General features: G+C 44.7%; 1 protein-coding gene across 1 annotated transcript in view; it reads right to left on the reverse strand.

The window, feature by feature from the left end:
* ABHD2 (abhydrolase domain containing 2, acylglycerol lipase) overlaps positions 1 to 19,026 on the reverse strand; it is a 58,284-nt gene extending 39,258 nt beyond the window's left edge. Inside the window, exons 1-3 of the mRNA XM_074966474.1 lie at positions 18,893 to 19,026; positions 7,865 to 7,957; positions 4,750 to 4,950 (exon numbers count right to left, since the gene is read on the reverse strand). Of these exons, the coding sequence (XP_074822575.1) occupies positions 4,750 to 4,943 (194 nt within the window). The 5' untranslated portion in view covers positions 4,944 to 4,950; positions 7,865 to 7,957; positions 18,893 to 19,026. The remainder of the gene's footprint in view (positions 1 to 4,749; positions 4,951 to 7,864; positions 7,958 to 18,892) is intronic.
* Between the last annotated feature and the right edge of the window lie 2,377 nt (positions 19,027 to 21,403).

Here is a 21,403-nt window from a genome sequence, read left to right on the forward strand (position 1 = left end):
ATTCAGTCTCCCTGGAATGATTCAAAAAGTCCTGTCTTAAACCAAAAGGCTTCAGAGCCCTTAAATATTTAGCAACAGATTTCCTGCATCAGCTCAGCTGGCCTGTTGCATATCTGGAGTCTTAGCTATCGGATACAACAGCCAAAATGAAAGCTATTTGGGGAGCGTCATACTTATATTAGCCTTCCTGTGAAAAAAGCCACTACAGACAGTAAATATCTAGTCTGTGGAAGCTGTCTACAGAGACAGGAAGCACTTGCATTGCAAAAGGGGTTTCCTCAGCTATGCTGCATCCTCAGTTTTTTGTTTTTTAAGTACAGTTTTATATAAAAACACAGTGTATTTCATAAGCTATATCCCCAAAAGCTTTAGCATTGGAGGCAAGGGAGAAGTGTTCCTAGCCAAACTGATGAAGTGGAGTATCACGGTAGACTTCTGGAGAACACAAGCTGCTGAATGAAAGTATGGTACCAAGCATATGGAAGATTGGAAAGTCAGTGCTAGATGACCATAGGGAGAGGGGAGTGGAGAGAAAAGGCCTGTGTTCTAATCTCTCACAAATCCACAGTGGATTATTTATTAGCGTCCCGCTTTACCATCAGATTAGTTCACGTCTCTGAGGCTGCCAAATTATAACTTCTCTTTTAATTAATTTGTCAACTGTTTGTGTTAGGTAAAACACTAAGTGTTTGCTATCTTTTCTTTGACCACTGTTGGAGAATGGAGGGAGGAGAAGAGCATAAGACAACTTGATATTTGCTCCTTTCAGGAGGAGGAAGCAGCCAAAGGGACAAAGTATGACAGTGCGAAATAGTATTCTGGTGCCAGTCAGCATGACTAGGATATAAAATTACTACATAGGCAAAGAATAAAAAAACCTAGGCTGTATTCCTGGGTGTGCTTTCAGCGTGTATTAAAAGGCTTTTTACAGAGTCATTTGCCTAAACCTGGCAAAATGAAACATGTTTGCAGTTTTAAATCCTTGATGAGAGGTCTTGGGAGGGAGGAGGGGAGGTCTGGGAAGGAAATAAATCTCCTGCGGTTATCAATCTCACCTCCAAGAAACCAGGGAATGGATATACTGGCACAGCAAGAAAACCCACACTACCAAAAAACATAGCCCAGAAAAGGCACAATGAACACAAGATGTGCTTGTTTAAGTGAGAGTGAGCCAACAGAACAAGTTATAGTTATAAAGGAAAAAGAGGGACAGCAGGTTGCTAACTTAACTGACCTGAACTTGTTTGGAAGCTGGTGACAAAAGACAGGTGCAAATTTTGGTCATCCCAGAGCACTGGAGGGAATGACAGTCACTGATCAGGATACAGGAGTCTCAAAGCAAGATACACTACTCCTTAAATTATGAGTGTTAAGAGCCTGCTGCTACCACAATATCAGTTACAAGGTATTTCCACTTGATGAACAAGACAGAGCCAGACAATGAAAACAGTGGAATGGTGGATAGGAGGGCCAATGGCGATTTTAGCAATGCACCACATCTAATTCTTTTCCATTGTCTGGGTCCGAAGAGAGTCCACAAGAGATTAGTGGAGAGCTTGTAGCTAACTGTTATTTGGGGATCCTGTTACAAGCACCACTGGCATCTACCAGTCTCAGGTATCTAACTGGCAACAGGCTCAGGCAGCTATACTATCTGAAGCTCCTCACTAATTCACTAAACACCAGCTGGACTACTGAAGGAAGGTACTAGGTTTACATCCCAGTTTGTGGTTCATGGAATAAGACTGTCAAGAAAAAAAAATAATATAGAATCTAAGAGGAACACTACAGGATTACATTTAGTAAGGCACTGAACATGAGTAGCATGTCTGATGAAGACACTCTGGACTCAGGTTTCTATCAGAGTTGGACTAGCCACAGCCAAGTTTCTAAAATCAGATCCAGTAGCTTCATATATGAAGTGTACAGATGCTTTCTGTTGATGAGTGTAACTAAAGATTTTTAAAATATAAGTGCAGCTGAAGGCTGTGAAGCTGGGACTAAACCAAACCCTTAGAAATCATTTCAGGCATTTCCTACAGTTTTAAAAGAAAGCAACCAAGTTATTCTCGCATTTCTACCCACGTGCATTCCCTTTCCTGAAAGCTCCCTACTGCCAGTCGCTCACTCACTTTAATAATACCTGTTAACAGGACACTACTTTTCCAACTTGTACACTGAATTTGAAGTTACGGATGTCTGGAAGCCAAAGGGTGATCTTCAGTTCACTACTATAGAGAAATAGCTGCACCAGTGGGGGATTTAACAGAAGGTGAGTACAGACACTAAAGGAGGAGAAATTGTGGCACTTACTTTGCATTCATGTTTGAACAAAAAAAGAAAGCTGCATAATCAGCTTCCCTTACACTCTAAAACAGTTAGTATTTAATCAAGCCTTACAAGATACTACAATGGAGTATGAGCACAAGTAAGTTCCACGTAGTGTTGGTTAATTATTCTTGTGAATGATTTGCATGCACATTTACAGAAATTTAAATATTTGTTTCCTGTAAGTCTCTGGAAATGGAAGTTAAAATATATCCTTGTCTCTATGTATTTCATTATTAAAATTAAAGATGTCAGAGATCCACACTACCCCTCCCAAAGGGAGAGTACCTCTTTTTAGACAATAGTTACATGCTGAAGAGAGCCCCACTCATCAATCCAGACTGACCACTAAAGTTTTCAGATCAGAGCTTTGACACCGTGAGTTCTGTGAGAACGTGGATAGTAAACAGTGCAATAATAATGCACAAGCTGTTACGGCCATGTCAAGGCTCTGTGGAAAATTTACTATTGTATTTCCCTCAGTTATTGCACAACAGAATCACAACCTTTAAGTGTTGCATTATCCGTGTTTTTGATGTTTATATTCTAGAGGTGCCTTAGAAAAGGGAGGATCTAGACTTTAACAAAGATAAAAATCAGAGACAGATGGGGAAGACCAATGACCCTTGCAACAGCCTGCGCTGAGTACATCCACCTGGACTTCATCTTCCTCTGGAACACTGAAGGCCCCAAGTCATGTGCCTTCAGAACTGCTGATCAGCATAATCCTGTGTTTGTGAGCAGAATCACCGGAGTAGAACCTCTAATCCCAGAGAGTGTTTGGTCAAGTACAGTATGTTAATAATCCATTGTCCCCGATGAATATTTCTTGCAAATCTGGGAACAGATGGATGGTCTTGGGCTGCAGCGCTGGATTGGGATTCTGGAGATGAGAATTGAATCTACAGTTCTGCCACAGGTTTAGTGTATGAATTTGGGAAGTCACTTAGTTGGAGCCTCAGTTCCCAATCTGTAAAATGGATATAATACTTTCTTCCTCCTAACCTTTATTCTGTCTCTTTAGACTGTAAGCTTTTAGCACTCAGGCTGTGTTCCGTTGTGTTTGCACAGCGCCTAGCACAATGAAACCCCAATCTTGGTTGAGGCTTTTAGATCCTGTTGGAATACAAACAGTGTTCCTGCCAGCATAGAAGCAATTAGACTCTTTTCATACCCCCAAAAAAGTTCAGGTTAATTCAGTAATCCCTGAATTATCACAGATTGAATCAGTCAATCAAGACAGTGTTTCAGAATAAGGACCTCAAGATATTTTCCTTTCCTTGTGTATAACCACTTAAGAAGCTTTAAACTGAAGTCAGTTTCCTTCCAAAGCCTCACACACAAGTTAACGTAGATTCTTCCTCAATGTAATAGGCCAGTATTAAGCATTTGATTTTACTTCTCTCTTCTTAAAAGTTACGTCAACTTTGCAGACAGCAGAGTAGATAAAGTTTTGGCCTGATACCTTAAAGGGTCACTCCTTTCAGTTAACTAACCGATGCTAGTTTTACAAACCTCCCTCTCAGAGAAGAACTGGCAAGAACCAGCATGTCATTGCTTTCTTATTTATTAGACTGCTATGAAAGATCTGTTTTGCTCAACATTTTGATTGTTTCACCCATCTTGAAATGACAACTGCAGGCACTCTGACAAGTGGATTGAAGAGCTCTTATACTGCAAGTTCTAGAAGTGTCAAAATGCTCTGTGAGTCACTGGAGTGTAGGAAGTTACAACAGATATCCCCTACACCTCCCACAGGAGGAAGCATGTTGTGCTGGGCCCCATTCTTCCATAGTGGGGAACATATCACAATGATGTAAACCAAGACACTGACACTGACTGGGTCAGGAACTGTTTTTCCATGCATTTGTACAGCACACAACGCAATGGGTGTGCCTATACTGCAGCTGGGAGCGAGCCTCACAGCCAGGTAGAAAGACGTGGGTTAGTGGAGCTCACACTAGCACGCTAAAAAGAACTGTGTGGACATTGTGGCACTGGCGGCCGCTCAGGCTACCTATCTGAACTTGAACCAGGCAACTGGGTGGGCTTCAGCTTGGATGGCTACCTGGAGCCTCCACCAGTGCTGCTACATTGGCCCAGCTATTTTTAGTGTGCTAGCTCAAGCCCTACTAGCATAAGTGTGTCTACCCGTGCTGAGGGGTTTGCTCCCAGACATGCCCAATGAGGCCTGGATCCTGGGCAATACTGTAACGATCATTTGGAGGGGCTTTTTTTATGCCAACAAAAATAGGTCCCTGCCTTAGTTCTGCAACTCAAAAGAATACCCTGCCATCTCTTTATACCCAGGTTTATGGTGTTCTTGTACAACTGTATGCAGTGGGTTGAGAATAGCTAAGCTTGACTTCTCTTCACGGCATAAAACAGTTAATTAGTTGTAAGGCTGTATTTATCACTCACTCTTTGGTCAGAAGCGGGCAGGATTTGAGCAGGAAGCGCGACAGAGCAGTGTCCTGGTAAATGAGATCAGGAGGGGCAGTTGGGCTCTTTAGATTCAGGCACCGAACGATGACATAGAGAACAGCAGCGACTGCAGCCAACTTCACCCCATCGAACACGGCTGGCAGCTCGGGGGTTTCCAGCATTGCATTCATTTCAAATCTAGAGACAAAGAAGAATAACCTTTTTGCAACGTATTGACACATTTACACAGCAACTCAAGCTGCAGTATGAAATACAGAATCCCACTGATAGTGCTATAAGGAACGCTTCGCTGCACAAATAAATACTCCCATGACAGGGTCCACTCAAAACAAGCCACATCTGGAGTTGCCTTGCATTTTAAGACTCTAAAGTCATCTCATGTGGCTCAGGTACAGACAGGGGGATCAGTTAGGGAGGGAGATTTATTCCTACTCAGTGTTGAATTACGATTTCTGTAACATGGGTCTCTTAAGCATCAAACGCTACCAAGATCCCGAAACCACTAGCTGACTGCAACGTCTCCAAAGAGTGCCCAGAACAACTGAAGGTGGGGGTGGTGCCATGCTTTGGGAAGAGAGGAGAGACCAAGACATGCCCAATTTCTCCTCACAGTAGGATAAGCCATAGTTCCACATGAAGTCCCTAGAACTGTCATACCACTGTATCACTCCACATCAGCCTGAAAGAGGCTAATGAGTCTGAGAAGGGGGAAGTTAACCAGGTAGGCCACAGCGGAGGGGAATTTGATGGACTAAAAAAAAATCCCCTGAATGAGGACAGAGCCCATCTGTAAAGGAACAGGAGGGGCTATGATAGAAACCAGGAAGCTGGCAACAGAAAGAGGCTGCAGGGAAGCAGTCTGCAGTCACTCCCTGGGGGAAGGGAGGTGTGTCTGAGCCTACAGAGTTTTAATCTGCAGCAGGAATGGCAGAAGCTCCCTAAAAGTGGGAGGACCCCCCCATGCCACTCCTTCCCCCAAGGCCCCTTCTCTGCTCGCTCTATTCCACCCCCTCCCCCACCACCCCTTATGGCCGGTAAAAAGTGTGAGGGCATAGCCCTCCCACTTTTAAAAGTGATGGGACCATGGTCCTCTGACCCCCCTTGTTCCGGCACCCCAATCTGCAGTCACTCCTTGGGAGGATAGAGTTTGGGCTGACAAACCCAGAGGGAAACCAGAAGGTGTAGGAAAGGCTCAGGAAAAGGCAGCAAGGTTTAGGATGGTGCAGACCTTGGCTGCTGATTAGAGGGTCCCTGAGCTGGAACCAGGAGTAGAAGGAAGGCCTGGGTTTGCCTACCAGCCACTGGGGAAGTGGTACCAGCTGGGCAGCAAATGAGAAGACTGCCTGGGACCCTTACTATGGAAAGACTGATATCCCGGAAGGGAAAAAACGCACAGTGACCTGGCCGGAGGACCAAGCCACAAACATGCAGCACCCAAGTCAGAGAGCGTGAGAGAGAGCGAGCAGCAGGGCATGTAGCAAACTGCAGAAAGGAGTGTTGGACCAGAGTGGAGCTAATCCCCAGACACGGCCAGAAGGATGCGCCCCAGAAGCGAGTGGACTCAGGGACAGTCTAAATCCTTCAGATTGCTTGAAGATAAGGACACCGGAATGTGTGTTTGGTAATAGGATACCTAGTCTTTAGAAATACTGAACCCCCCCCCCCGGAGGAGCAGTGTGGGTCAGTGGATTTAGAGACAAGTTTGACATGATGACGCTACCATGAAATAGCGTCAAAGTGAACTCCTTCTCACACTGAACTACATGATAGGTTAAAGTAAACAATCATGTTATCTGAATCCTCCTTATCATTAAGGCTAAATTTTAGTCACGGGTATTTTTAGTAGAAGTTATGGACAGGTCATGGACAGTAAAAAAAATTCAAAGCCTATGCCCTGTCCGTGGCATTTACTGTAAATCCCTGACTAAATCTTGGGTGCTCGGGAGGTGTGGTGGGGGAGGGAAGAGGCGTGGCCAGAGGGCTCCGTGTGCTGCCTTCATCCCAAGCGCCGACTCCGCAGCTCCCACTGGCCAGAAACCATGGCCAATGGGAGCTGCGGGGATGGGGCCTGTGGGCAAAGGCAGCATGGGGAGCTGCCTGACCATGCCTACATCTATGAGCTGAGGGACATGTTGCCGCTTCTGGGGAGCCCACCCCCCCCAAGGTAAGCACCGCTTCAAAGCCCTCACCCCCCTCCTGCGCCCCAACCCCTTTGCCTAGCTCTGAGCCCCCACCCACACCCAAACTCCTGCTGCTCTAGGAGTTGGGGGGGAAGGGGAGGAGCGGTGGCCCAAGACTGCCCCAGCAGCAGCCACTGGAGAAGTCACAGAGGTCCTGGAAAGTCACAGAATCCGTGACTTCCGAGACCTCTGAGACAAACTCACAGCCTAACTTATTGTTGCCCAGGAACACAAGGATTGCCAGAATGGATCAGACCAGAGTTCCATCAAATCCAGTAACCTGACAGTGCCAACACGACAGGCTTTGGAGGAGATGCCAGAAACCATGCAGTGGGCAGATATGGGATAATCTGCCCCTCATAGTATCAAATATCCTATCTGGGTATCAAACGCCAACTGAGTTTGTTATTTTTCCACTTAGGCTTACTGCAGTTCTGCAACCAAGAGACAAGATTGGGATTAAAAACCTAAGCCCTACGCAAACTCCTTAGAGACAAGATTATGCAAAGAAACACATGGATCTCACACACTTATAGATTCATAGATATTAAGGTCAGAAGGGACCATTATGACCTAGTCTGACCTCCTGCACAATGCAGGCCACAGAATCTCACCCACCTACTCCTGCAATAAACCTCTCACCTTCATCCCTCTGTATATGACAAACTATGAGAGTCTTCAATTTTGGCCTAGCCTCTGCTCCAGAAGCAGACATGCAACAGTCAGCCTCTATGTACAAATCACAGAAATGCGGAACTAGAAGGGACCTTGATACTAGGTCTCCAGCTAGCTACTGTTCTGGTAAAGGAATCTATTTAAGCAGAGCCAGAGCTAAGCAGGCAATTTTTCCTTAGCCCTTCTCTCCCCATGCCAAATATTAATTCATGCAAATAAATGAGAGAAATATTTACCAGTGTTGCTTGGTCTTCAGAGCTAGAAGTATTCAGGCAGTCCTCAAAGGAGCTGAGTTTTACTGTTCAGACCGATGTTCTAGTAGAATTACCCTAAAATAAAACCACAAAGATCACATTTCCACCACTTCCAGTAGAGAGATATGCAGCCTAACAGAAAGAACACAAATTACTGTGTAGAGCTCCCACTGCAGACAAGAATGTCTGCAAGGCAAAAAGATAATGGTAATTAACTTGTGTATGAAAGTCATGGTGACACAGTGTACTCTTTGATACATCTGCTTCATGGAAGCCTTTTTTCAAACACAGATTACTCTAGTTGACCTACCCTGTGTAGCAATCCTTGAACTGCACAACGTAAGTATTTTCACTGCAAAAGACAGATCCCACTTTCATTGCAGCATCCTGTAAATTCACACATGCTGGAAGTGAGAAGCACCTCTCAAGTGCAAGGCTGACTTGTATTTGAAAAGACAGGACATGAGAAGTGGTACTGTGCAGGGATCATACACATCTCCCAGGATTTCCTGCCATTGCAAGGGTCTACCAGGCCTCTTCTCAGCTTTCTGTAGACTGTACAGCACCAGCATTGTGGAACTGCTAAGCTGTCAAACTGAAAAAATTCTGTCCATTGCTTTAACACAGGCTTAGCCAAGAGAACTCTTACTTTAACAGATGGAAGCTCATTTACAAACTCTGTTTGGCTTCCACACTTTTGGTATCACAATTTACAGCATATCACTCTTCAGCAAGATTGTGACAGCAATCAGGAGGTCCAGACATGCCCATTTAATTAACACTAGTATACACGTGTGCCAACACTCATGGCAAAATCCGGTATGTCATGACACCGCATTAAGGCAAGTGAAAAGGATATAGCTTCAGAGGCCAGTCACTTATACTTCACGATTAGCTCTCCCGATCCCCTATATACACCAATTTGGAATCCAAGCTTCTGGAGAAGATAATCACACCTCTGTCTTCCACCCTCCATGACCCACTCAGCAGCTCTGCATGTATTATTTTAAAGAAATTCCATCAGCCAGGCTCTCCTGCACTGGGTCCAACCAATGATATTTAATTGTCTTTACAGGAAAGCTCTTAAATTTGTGTGCTCTCAAAGGAACTTCAGTGTACTTTTGACCAACTGTTGACAAGTTGGCATGTTAGAAGCCATAAGATGTCACTAGAACTATATTTACACTGTAAGAAACAAGAGGGATGAAAGTAAGTCCAGGGAAGTTTAAGGTGGTGACATTTTTTAATACTTTAACCCACATTTCCATTAAAACAAGGTTGCGGGGAGCCACATATCAAGTGATTGTGATGGTTTCTCCATCACTTGAGGTCTTCAGATAGACTAGATGTCTTTCTAAAAGATGTGCTGTAGCTCAACCAGCAATTATGGGCTTGATGCAGTAGTTAATGAGTGAAATTCTATGGTCTGTATTATGCAGGAGGTCAGACTATATGGTCATAATAGACAATATGGTCCCTTCTGGCCTTAAAAATAGTCTAGGAATTATGTGGACAGGATTGTCTCATCCTGACCGTGTTTTCACAAAGTCGAATGTGATGCTAGCGCAGCAGTTAGACTGTCTAAGTGCCTCCCTCTGACCTATGTACAGCAGTATGTCACACCAAGCTGAGTGTGACATACTGCTGTACATAGGTCAGAGGGAGGCACTATAAATGCTAGGGGTTTCTGTTAAGAAATAAGTCCACAAAAACCAAATATAGGACAGAAGTCTTTGAGACAATTTAGATGAGGATAAGCCATGCAAAAAGTAGCAGAAGTCAGTGAGAAAGAAACAGGCAGAAGTCAACAGGCCTCCCACAGGAGGCACTGCTGAATTAGGACAGTTTTTGAAAACATGCCATTGAGAGTAAAACAAAGTTGAAGGTAATTGCACACTCTGCACTAAATATTGGAGGTTACAGCAGGAATACTAGTTTTTAAAAGTCTGTTTGCTTATGTTCAGGCATGCTCATGCATACAGAATTAATGTGTCAGGAGTAGATTTGGTTTGTGGCGGGGGGGGGGGGGGAGTGTTGGTAATGCATTAAATGGTGTCTTCTGCATACAAATACCTGTAATTTCCACAAGGGACAAATTCCGCTCTTACTGACAGGTTACCGTACATCTCAATAGCAAGCTTTATGAAGGATTGCATTAAATACAAGAAGAATAAAACTGTACATCTGTTTCTTGCAGACTCAGTAACATGTGGATGGCAAGCTATCCAACTGCTATTTCAAATTGTATGCAATTACATGAAACGTTTGCATCCACAATCAGCACAAATAAGAACTTTTTGTTCTGCCTTTTCCTCAGAGATTCAAGTCAATTGACAATGCCACAAAAAGGGTACCTGCCAAAAGCTGAAAAAACACCCTAAGGAACTTCTGATCATTTGGCAGGAAGTCCTAAGAAGCATGTTCTCAGACAAACCCTGCACTCAGGGTCCCCTTATTTAGCACCTGTGAAGATAATCTAATCCTCTTGGAAATGAGACCACTCAGAGCACATTAAGCAACTGTTAATGCGCGTCAGCAGGGTCCCCACAGACAGACAGTGGCAGGCTACTGCGGGACAGATTCAAATCCCAGCTTGCAGTGAACTAACTGCTTGTGCAGACAAGCCCTACGAGGGCAAACTGAACAAATCAAAGTTGCAGCACACAGTTCAGTGCTGAAAGACCACTCATAGCTTGTGCCAAAATCAGGGCTCAAGGGAGGGATCTGCTTGGTCAGTCAGCCTTCAGACCAGAGGATCTGGCTCATATCATGTTCCGACAGCAACTTCCTGGCTAGTGCCTTTGGTGGATTTTGAATTCTTCATTACATAGCACACAAGCCAGATATTTAAAGTGTAGAGGTGCTGTAAGGTTCTGGGAGAGTGTTTACATTGCACAAGGCACCATCTAGCTGGGGCCAGATGGACAGGAGTGTTCAGTAAGTCATCTGATTTTATGGAGAGCAGCTGGCATCCAAAAGACCGACTCTTGGAGCTAACACTTTTAAGAGATTTGCCCATACACTTAAGCATTCTAAGCAAATTTACTTTTGAAAACTTTGCTTGGATAAATTCTGTAAGTAGGGACTCTCTTTTGGCCTTGCTAACAGAGACCCTTTAAATCTGGTTTGCAGCCAGAGCCTCTTGAATCTTTCTTCCCTTCTCCCAAAAGAAACTGCTTTGATTCTCCTTAGCAGCATGTTTCAACAGAACCATTTTAGATATAACACATCACAGGTAGCTCTTGCATTTTGTCCTCCTTGTTCCAAATCTGGAGTTTTCACAACCCATTTGACAGATTCTCTATGATATTAACTGCTGCTCCAATTAACTTTCCACAAAGGAACCTGGCAGATTCCTGCTTGTCAAAAAGAAATATGGCAATTTCAGTACATTTAACCACAGGGTGTACAGATCAGATGTACACGGATGTAAAACCATTAGGGCTCTGCTATTGCCTTGATAAGGTGCATCCAACTGACTCTTTATCTTACAAAGCAAAGAAACTTGCCTGTACTCACGCACATTCCCAGCCTTCCCTATGTTTGCTCCCACAACTCAAAATACAAACATGCTTATGAAATAGCAGGGAACCAGGCAAACCAAGCTAGTGCATATAAGCAGACTGCATTCAGAAGTACATTCATTCTTACTTGAGAGTATCCTTTATCAAGGCTAGGTATAGAACCATCATAATGCATTTTGCCGCATTAGGGTGTATCAGCCTGACCACATCACAGAATACGGAGAGCTATCTTATCTAAAACTATGATTAGGTTTGGAAACAAGATCTATGATGTGCAGCTGATATGTCACAGGGGAGATGTTGCTGAAGTCCTTTATGCATGGATCAGAAGATATGAGTCTGTTACTCTGCTTCAAGGTAATAACAGGTTGTTTGATTCATCAGATTAAAGCAGAACCAAGGCCCCTGCCCCATTTAATTGGAAACACTGAAATAAGTAGCGAATCCCTTATGTGCTGGAACCCCAAAGAACGAACCAATATTTGTCCTTGTTTTGTAGGGTAACTGCAACATGGATACTTCGTGAGTTATGATAGATAACTTGCCTAAACAGAAAACAAAACAAACAAAAAACCCAGGCAACCTTGTAGGTCTCAAAATAATTTATGTGGATAAAGTACTGACCAATCCTTCCTCCAACAGGTGTGTAATACTGTGTAGCTAGTTATTTATCTAACATGCTACCCACTGGAGAGAGAGTTACACTAAGCACAAGGGAAATACACAAATCTCAGAGCACCTTACAACAGCACTCCATTACTGCAAGTCAGTCTCTTCAGTGCAATGCTACTTCATTAAAGACCTGGGCAGGATGCTGCTGGCATCAAGTCACGGCTACATGAAGCAACACGGAAGTTATAATCTGATCTTTTAGGCCTATTAAACAGGACCTGTGTAACTACCTAGGAGGCCTGTTAGGATCCCTCACAGTATTTTTAAAAAAGCACAGTCATACTGTCCAAGCCTTATGTATATTGAGCCCTTTCCCTGGTAGGGAGCCTGAGGATTCCCTTCTCTGCACTGTCAAAGTCCCCACATCAGAACTGTTTTCAGCCAAGAAGACAGGAAGCAGGGCATATTGCAGATGCTCTTTGGTCAGCTGCAGGAGTTGCTGCTGAGTGATAAGATACACTTCATCCCACCCAGGGCTGAGCACTCATCAGAGCTTCCTCTGCAAAGTAAACAAAAGACAAAGTCCAAAAGCACTATGCAAACTGACCAGCCTCAAAATATATTTAGAGAAAAATACCTACACAGTCAACATTAGAGGGAACAGTATCTCCCTGTGAAGCCGCACGGGGTTATCTGTGCAGTCTCCCAGCACTTGCAGGAAATGTTCAAGCAGCAATAGTGCTCAGAGAATTCCATTTTCTGGGACCATGCATGAAAAGAGGAATCTTGCAGAGAGCCCTTCACACAAAGCATGTTTGCAGCCAATGAAAACTAGTAGCACGAATCTAGGGGAGCTCTTTAATTTTAAGTTTTACATTCATAAATTCAAAAACTAAAAACAAGACACCATCATTTCAAGACTGAGAGGAGCAGAAGTACAAGGACCACTTTAAAGAAGCCCAACACATAGTCAGCTAGTTAAGAACAGTACACAGAATGCTTCTGGCACATGCAATTCTCAGCTTCTGGTGAGGACTGACCAGGAATGCAAGATAGGTAAAGCCTTCAAGTCAGTCGAGAGCTTCACCCACTGATCTTTGGGTTTCTAGAAAATGTCACCCTCCACACCCCTCTCATTCCCCCCCCCCCCCAAATCTTTGCAAAGGCACAAAGGGCAGTGAGATGCCAAACTCCCAGTGAAACTCAGTGAGTACTGTAACCTGGAAAGTTTCTTAGGTGCCTATTTTCCTCCCCAAAATTAGTTCACTTTAATACTTTTAACTTAGTTCTGCCTAACTAATCATGCATATTTCTCACAGTATATGCACTTCAGACATTAATGCATGTCTGAACAGCAACTAGAAAAATGGGATTCTGACTAGGATTACCAGGTCACACCATAATACAAATTTAATAAGTCTAAACTCTGCATTTCTAGTTCATTAAAATGGCTTTCCTTGCCAGGCAGAACCTGAAACCCTGTCCCTACTATGTATGAATCAAAGGATAAATATCACTGCCACGTCCCATGACCCAACCAATTCTTGCCACAATTTGCCTACAGAAGGGCACATTCATACCATATTGCCAGGGGACCCCAGACTCCAGCCAGGCCAGAGACATCAGCTGGTACTATACAACATGTGAGGTTTAGCACACATCCAGTATGTAGCTTATGATTGTAGATTAAGTATACATTAGAATTAAGTAGTTTGCACTGTCAGTGTACTGGTGTGCATTACATTTAGTTATTTTGACACACATAATGCCTTCCATAGACATTATATGGTGCAAGCCCCCAAATTAGTTTTTTTAAGGCCGAGTTTTGTCACAATTCTAAGAATGTTTCCATGTTTATTTTTACTTCCAGTACACACAAATATATTTGGAATTTATTCCCGTGGAAAGATTGCATCTGAATCTGCTGTACTGAGCTAATGCTTTAGAAGCAGAAAGTGAAATCAACTAGATTCCAGCTATTAAAGATTATTGGGATTTTTTGAGCAGACAACCTGAAACTGTAAAAAGCAAACAACTGAAATTGTGATAAATTGGTTAGATTTAATTTTCTTCAGTCTTACAAATCTGAAAGATGTAAAAACACCTTATTTAAGTGACAACAAAAGCTCTTTTAAAGAGGCATTATTGAAGAGTCTAGCATTCCTGAGAGCTCAATCTAAAGTGACAAAGAATGCCAATGCCCTGGACAGATCTCCCCACGATTCCACTTCCGACTACCTATTTTCATGCTGTTTAACTGAAGTGATGCAGATGCTGAAACAGAAATATCTTAATGGTGTAATGCAACTTCAGTACCAGGCAGCTGTTCTACTGTTGCATGTGTGCAATGACACAGGGGAAAAACACAGCCTTCTCTACCATCGGACATATTGTGTTTGTTTCCTACCACGGCTGCTAGCACTAGCAGCACTGAATTTATGTTAGCAATGGGAGTGCTACCCTGGAGCAAGTACCAGAATCGTAAGCACCATGTCGTACAAAAGTCCTTTGGGTAGTGTTAAATTGTGCTTAAAATGCTGCCAACTGCCTGCACCCCTCTTTCCATTAGCATTCCCATCATTGCTACCCCTGGAGATGTACCAGCGACAACAGTGGCTGCTTTTTTTTTTTTTTTTTTAAATAAAGCAAAGAGCTTAGTTTAAACGGCTGTTTCCCTCCTTGCACGTTGACATTGAAATCGGTTGTCTGGTACTGAAGTTCATCAACCCTTTTTAAATACACGATTAACTTATCCATCAGATGAACCTTTAACCAGATTTGACTTTTAAAGAAAGAGTGGGGAATGTTTATTTGTGCAGATGATCAGATTTCAAACGTTTGGAGATATTAAAACAGTTAATGCACATTTTAGATTAACAGCAGCAGGTGAGGTTTATTTTAACTTTCATGTAATGTTGAATAATCTTTAGAACAAATCCAAAACGATAACTGAAAATAACTCTAAAACACTAACAGAACTTCAGAAAACCTTAATATTCCATACAACATATTGGCACATGAGCAAGTGAAACCACTAGACCTGCCACCTAAAGCAAAATTTGGTTAAAAGCTAGTTTGTGCCCAGGCTGAGACCTCGTATGTCAAGATATATCCTGGGTAAGTATTACTGGCAGTATTACTGGCCAGTGAAAGTGTTTATTATAAAATCCTAATGCCACCACTAAAATTAATTGACAATCTTTTGTAAACACAAAAGAGGAACAGAAAGGCCAAGGGAGTCACTACTGCAATTAGCAAACTTTTTACTTACAATTGTTAAATACAAAGCAGCCCAGGTAGCCAATGGATGCTACAAATCCCAGTCCAGAGAGCAACTGATTTTGTACTTACTAATTTCTAACTGCTTTGTTCACAGCTGTCTCCACCGCACCTGAGGGCCAGACACCTAAACCCCATCTTTTCTACAACTTGGAACCAACTTGACTTGTACCTGCCAAGCAAATCCAGAGTGTTTTTCTGGTTATTCCTTCATCACTTCATCCACCTCAACAATTACCTCCACCCACAACAGTGTTGATATTTTAGATGGTGTGCCCTTCAGGATAGGGAAGCATCTTTGAGGGTGCGTCTTTATATGTCACACAAGTGTTTCTCGCACCTATGGATGCTTTATAGCAATGCTAACCTGACAGCATCTTGGATTAGCTCACTAAATAGGAAGCCCAGACCTGAAGAGAAAAAGAGGGTTAGAAAAAGTTCGCTCAAAAGCCAAAGCTCCATCCAGAAGAAGCTGTGTTTCACAGTGGGGGATGGTGACAGAAGGGATATACAGCCACAGCCCTTCCTGTAAGAAGCTACTTCATGCCCAGGGGAAACAGGGAGAGCTTATCCCTCTCCAGCACCAGTAAAGCCTGGGTCAACTTCCATCCCCCACTGAGACTCAGTCTACATGACAACTTATTTCAGCATAACTATGTCTCAGGGGTGTGGAAAATCCACATCTCTAAGCAACATAGTTATACCGACCTACCCCCAGTGCACTACCTCCTATACTGACAGGAGAGCTTCTCCCGTTAGCTATTGCCACTCGGAGAGGTGGAGTACCTATGCTGACAGGAGTTAAGGTTTGGCAAAGGGAAAAAAAAAAAATATGGAGAGAAGGGGACCAAAAAAACCAAACAAACAAAAAACCGTGCAGAATGAAGGTCTAGCCAAAGTCCAGCTGTTAGAAGTGGCAACCAAATACAAAAGAAAGTAGGTCTAATAAAATGAGGAAGGGTACAGTGAGAATTCTAAAATGGCTGAGCTCCTTTTTACAGCCCATCTCAATGAAACTGAGTTATGACAATTAAGCAGTAACAGCTATTTAGCTTAATAAAACAGCTATTGATAAAAAGGAATAAAATGAAAAACTGAACACTTTGAACCAGTCAGTTGATTTGATTAATAAGCCCGGCCCACAGGCATTTCTAGACCAGCAGTCGCGAGAGAAAGGAAGCATGGTAGTCATCTTTTATATATTTAAAAAAAAAAAAAAAAAAGGAAACAGCAATCCTGGTACTTACCATGACAATAGGACAACTATAACTTCAATCAAAACCAAAACAAGTAGTTATCTAGAGGTTAAAGAAACCGGGAACTATGTATGTATAGCTGTTGGTTTAATAAAGAACTAGTCACTACAGACAAGGAAGAGCTTTTAAAAAAATAAGTTACATCAGTTGATGAAAGAAATATAACAGTTGTAACACATGAATGGCAGTACAATATTTGACAGTGTAAAACATGAAATCTTACCTGGAAAACCCAAACTGACTCGGATAGAGCACTGTCTCTCAGACTGAGAACTGAACAGACTGCAAGTGGTAGTCAAAAGACATCTAAAGTTGGTTACAGAATGCCAGAAATATGGCAGTGCTGGCCCACGGCTATTAGAGAGACAAGGTTGGTGAGGTAATATCTTGTATTGGACCCCCCCCAAATTGACTGTGAAGTCCTTAAAAACATCATAATCTCTAAACCGCCAAGAAAATTGCTATATAGTCCCTGAAATCTAACCACTAGATAGTGATCAAATCAGCAGAAAGAGAGGGTGCCATCGTAGTCCTCAACCGTGGTGACTATGTGAATGAGGCCAACTGACAACTCTGACACCACCTACAATAAAGAAAGAACCCCCCCACACACCACAATTTACCCATGCCTACCACAACACGTGGTGTACCTCATTCAGTGCATAATCAAAGACATTACCTCACCCACCTTGCCTCAAAAATATATCAGGTGCTAGGAGTTGGCCAGGGAAGGAGGTAGCAGAGGGAAAGGTATCCAGTAGATAGAATAACAGACTGAAGTCAGACCTGAGTTTTAATTCCCAGGTCTACCACCACCAACTTGCAACCCAAGTCATTTCACCTCTATGTCTCAGTTTCCAAGCTGTAAAATGCAGATAGCAAAACTACCCCACCTTTGCAGAGCACTTTGAGATACCTGGATGAGGAGGTGATATAACAATGCCAAATATTATTGGGGACAGGAGGATGGGAGGGGTGCAGCATTTCATATTATGCACATTTTTATTTAGGATCTTTATTAAATGACATGGAAAGACAGATTATGGCTTATTAAATTTGCTGATCCCAAATTAGAAGGGTACTTCAGACACCAGTGAGACCAAAGTAATAATACAAGGAAAACAAGAGATTAACGGTATAAGCAGGAAAATGGAGATACAACTTAGATAGCTATAATTTACAGAGTAAGACAAATAATCCTTTTTCTCTAATGGGAAGGTGACACTTGGAAAGTAGGAACAGCTGAAGGAGACTTAGGGGTGACAGTGGACAGCAAACGAGACATGAGTTTGCAATGTGATATGGGTGCAATAGAGGCTAATGCAATTTTGGACTGCACATACAGAGGCATCTGATCACCAAACTCGGAGGCAACTGTCCCTTTATATAGAACTGAAATAACTGCACCTGGTAGACTGCACAGACAGATACTGATGAACAGAAGTAATAAAAGTGCTCATAAAGTGGAGGGATTGAATTACAAAGAAAGAACTAAACAGCATAGCTAAATGGAAACAGGGGAAGGGAAGAGGGCAAGACATGAGAACAGGTTGCAAATATCCAGAGCGCGTAAAGCCTCAGGAAGGGTGAGAATTTTTTGTCGTGGGGATGGGGGAGGAAGAGCATGTTAAGAAAGGGAGAAAGCAGATAATGAATGCCAGAGAACATTCTGGAGGTCAGATGCACCCACATGAGGCATGGGCTCTGTAAAGTACAGGTGAAAGCCTGTGACATTGGGGTAATTTTGAACTGGGCTGCACAGAGCACCAGTCAGTGTGCGCAATGAGGGCTACTCTTGCTCCGATGTGGGAGGGAAGGGCTTGTCATCCATAGGGGAAGGAGAGGGCCAAACGGATGGGGGAGAAAGAAGAGGGTTCTTGATTCCTGCCCAGGTCCCCCGCCCCATAGATAGATGCAAGGAGGGATGAGGAAAACACCATATCCCTGCCTGGCTCCCCACCAGTAGACGGATGTGGAGTGGGGACCTCAATCCCTGCGCAGCTCTCCCCTCCACCCCCCCATCATGGGGGAGGGGGAATGACACTCGATCCATGCCCAGCTCTTCCCCCGCATCATGGAACCGGGGGAGGGGCTCGATCCCTGCCCGGCTCTTCCCCTCCCCCATGGATGCGGGGCCGGGGTGAGGGGGGCAGACACTGGATCCCTGCCCGGCTCTTCTCCCGCCCGTGGGTGCGGGTGGGGGACACTCGGTCCCTGCCCGGCGCCCACTCCCCTCACGAGACGGGGGCGGGAAGAAGGGAGAGCAACCGATCGCTACCCATCTCGCCGCCCTGCCCCCGGGCTGTTTGGGGTGGGGTCTCCACCCCTGCCCGCCTCACCTGTAGGCCCAGCCCGGTCGCTGTTCTCGACTCTTCCGGCACCAGTTCCCATCGATCCGCAGCCGAGCCGGCCCTGCTACCAACTACCCCTTAGCAACCTCCCGTGCAATTCGATTGGGGACTGGCCACGCCACTCTCCCCCCAAAGCGGCTTGAGGTTGGCCAGTGGGCCGGGGTGGGGGTGGGGAAACGCTCGCACCCTGTAGCTGCTCAGCTTGTGGCTCAGTTGCGCAGGATCCTTGGCTTCCATTGGCTTCCAGTCCCTGTCAGTCAGGGGTGGGCGGTGACTGCCAGTGGCTTTATGACGGGGTGCGTGGCGAGAGGGAGGGGCAGAGGCCAGGGGAGCTGGCCTCTTCTTGAGTCACCCGGCACACCCCGGCTTTTCTGCGGGCGGGGCTGCCCCCTGCCAGGCCCCATGTATCTGGCTGCTGAGAGCCCAGGGGCCTGGCTCCCCACTGCTCTGCAGCCTGCCCAGCCCCCATGAGGGCCCCAGCTCAGTGCCAGGCCCTTAGTCTGACCCTAGAGCCAGGGTTTCCCCTTTGGCTTAGGGGCCTGCTGCAGATGGGAGGCCTAGGGTGGAGGCTGGAGGGTGAGCCCATCCCACAGTCACCCACAGTCCTGCAGAGCTGGGCCCAGCCTCCCGCTCTGGGCATGGCGACTTGGTGCGAGGGATCACAGCACCACTCACGTGTGGTCTGGCTACCCTTCCTGACGGCACAGCCGCCCTGTTGGATCTGAGTGGTGCTGCCAGACCAGGCAACAGGTCGCCATGCCATCCCTTCAGCTTTGGCCTGGTCGCCCTCTGTCATGATGGAGGGGCAATGCTTTACCCCACCCAGTCCCATGTAGGGATCCTGCTTTGGCATCAGGCCCTTAGCCTGCAGATAAGAGCCCTGGTTTACTATCAGCTTTTGGATTCCAGGGTCCCAGTAGAGTACAACAGTTTGCTGTCAGCCCATTAGTCTGCAGAGTTTGGCATTGGACTTCAGCCTGAGGGGTCCCAGACAAGGGGCTTGGTTCAGGAATCAGCATGGACTTTCCCCTTGGGCCCCTCTTCAATATCTTAGAACATTGGGTTTCCCCGGGTCATGCATTGGGTTTCCCCGAGTCAGTTTGTGCTCTGCCCCTTTAAGTGCAGCTGCTCAGTTCTTGCAGGTGGCAGCTCATGTGCTGCGGGAAAGGCTTCTGTCCAATGGGAGTCAGTCTCCTCCCCTCTGTGCACAGAGAGTCCATGTGCTGCATGGTGAGGTGGGGAAAAGAGCAGTGAGTGACAAGCAGCTTGATTATTCATCCCAATGAAGAGACACGTGAGCGTGCAGAGGTCTTCCAGTGAGGGAAGTGGCTGCTGTGAGCAGAATCCAGATGCACTTGGAAGAGGTACTTTTATTCTCTGTGCTTAGAGGAGACAAGCTACAGGCTCCCCAAAACAGGCATCCTGTATTCCTGTCTGTGAATCCCAGAATTTAGTATGTAACACTCGTCATCCCAGTCCAAAATTATTCCAAATGAGAACCATAACAACAAACAGCTCAGAAGGGAGCTGGGAATGAGGTGAGGATCATTTCTCCTTCTGCAGCTCTGAAAGTTCAGAACAGCCTCCGTCCCTGGGCATTTGTTCTTCGTAGTGACCCTCCAGCTCAGTTCAGCTTTTTTTCTCCTTGGCCTGTGCCTCTCATTGCTCTCTCCCTCTGATACTATTTTTTAAACTTTATAACTAAATAATAATAATGCTTTGTATTTCCAAAGCTATCTTCATCAAAAGATCACAAAGCTCTCTGGCTCAGATCCTTAGAGGTATTTAATTTCCTAACTTCAACTGATTTCAGTGGAAATTGGAAGCCTAAATGCCTTTGTGGATGCAGGCCTCTGGAAACACTGATTAATCCTCATGCTACCTACAGGAGATGGTCATGATTGTTGTCCCCCATCCGCAGAGAGGGAAACTGAGGCACAGACTGGCAAAGTGACTTGCCTAACTCAACCAGGGAGTCAGTGGCAGCTAGGGAACAGAATGCGTATCTTGCTCTTGATCCTGTTCTTTAGGGGTACAAGTTCTTCCGATGAGCTGCTTTGGAGAAACAGAGTAATGAATTCAGTTCTTGTCTGATAATGAATCTTTTAGTTTACATCTGAATTGAATGCAATGTTACGTCTGAATTGTAATGTTAAGACTATTCAAGTCTAAGTAGATTTGAGCAGTGCCCCTGTCAAGGCTGATTCCCCACTCTGGCTCTTCAAGTGCAGAAGGTGGGGGCCCTCAAGGATTTTAAAAATTAATACGTGCTACTCCAGGCTTGTATTAAGCTGTAACCTTGGAAGTTTCTCAAACCTTGGCTTGGTAAATGCTGCCACCACCCAAATGCAAACCCCTTGGGACTCCGAAAGGCATACTTGAGAATTTCTTCCTGTGGGGTACCCTCAAGTCCTTTCACCCCACTCCGGGGGAGAGCTGAGAAAGAAGGAAGTTAGCTGTTGCCACCAGCTAATTAAACAAAGTGCACAAACCTCTCAG

This window comes from Natator depressus, chromosome 10 (genome assembly GCF_965152275.1).
Source record: "Natator depressus isolate rNatDep1 chromosome 10, rNatDep2.hap1, whole genome shotgun sequence".
Lineage (NCBI taxonomy): Eukaryota > Metazoa > Chordata > Testudines > Cheloniidae > Natator > Natator depressus.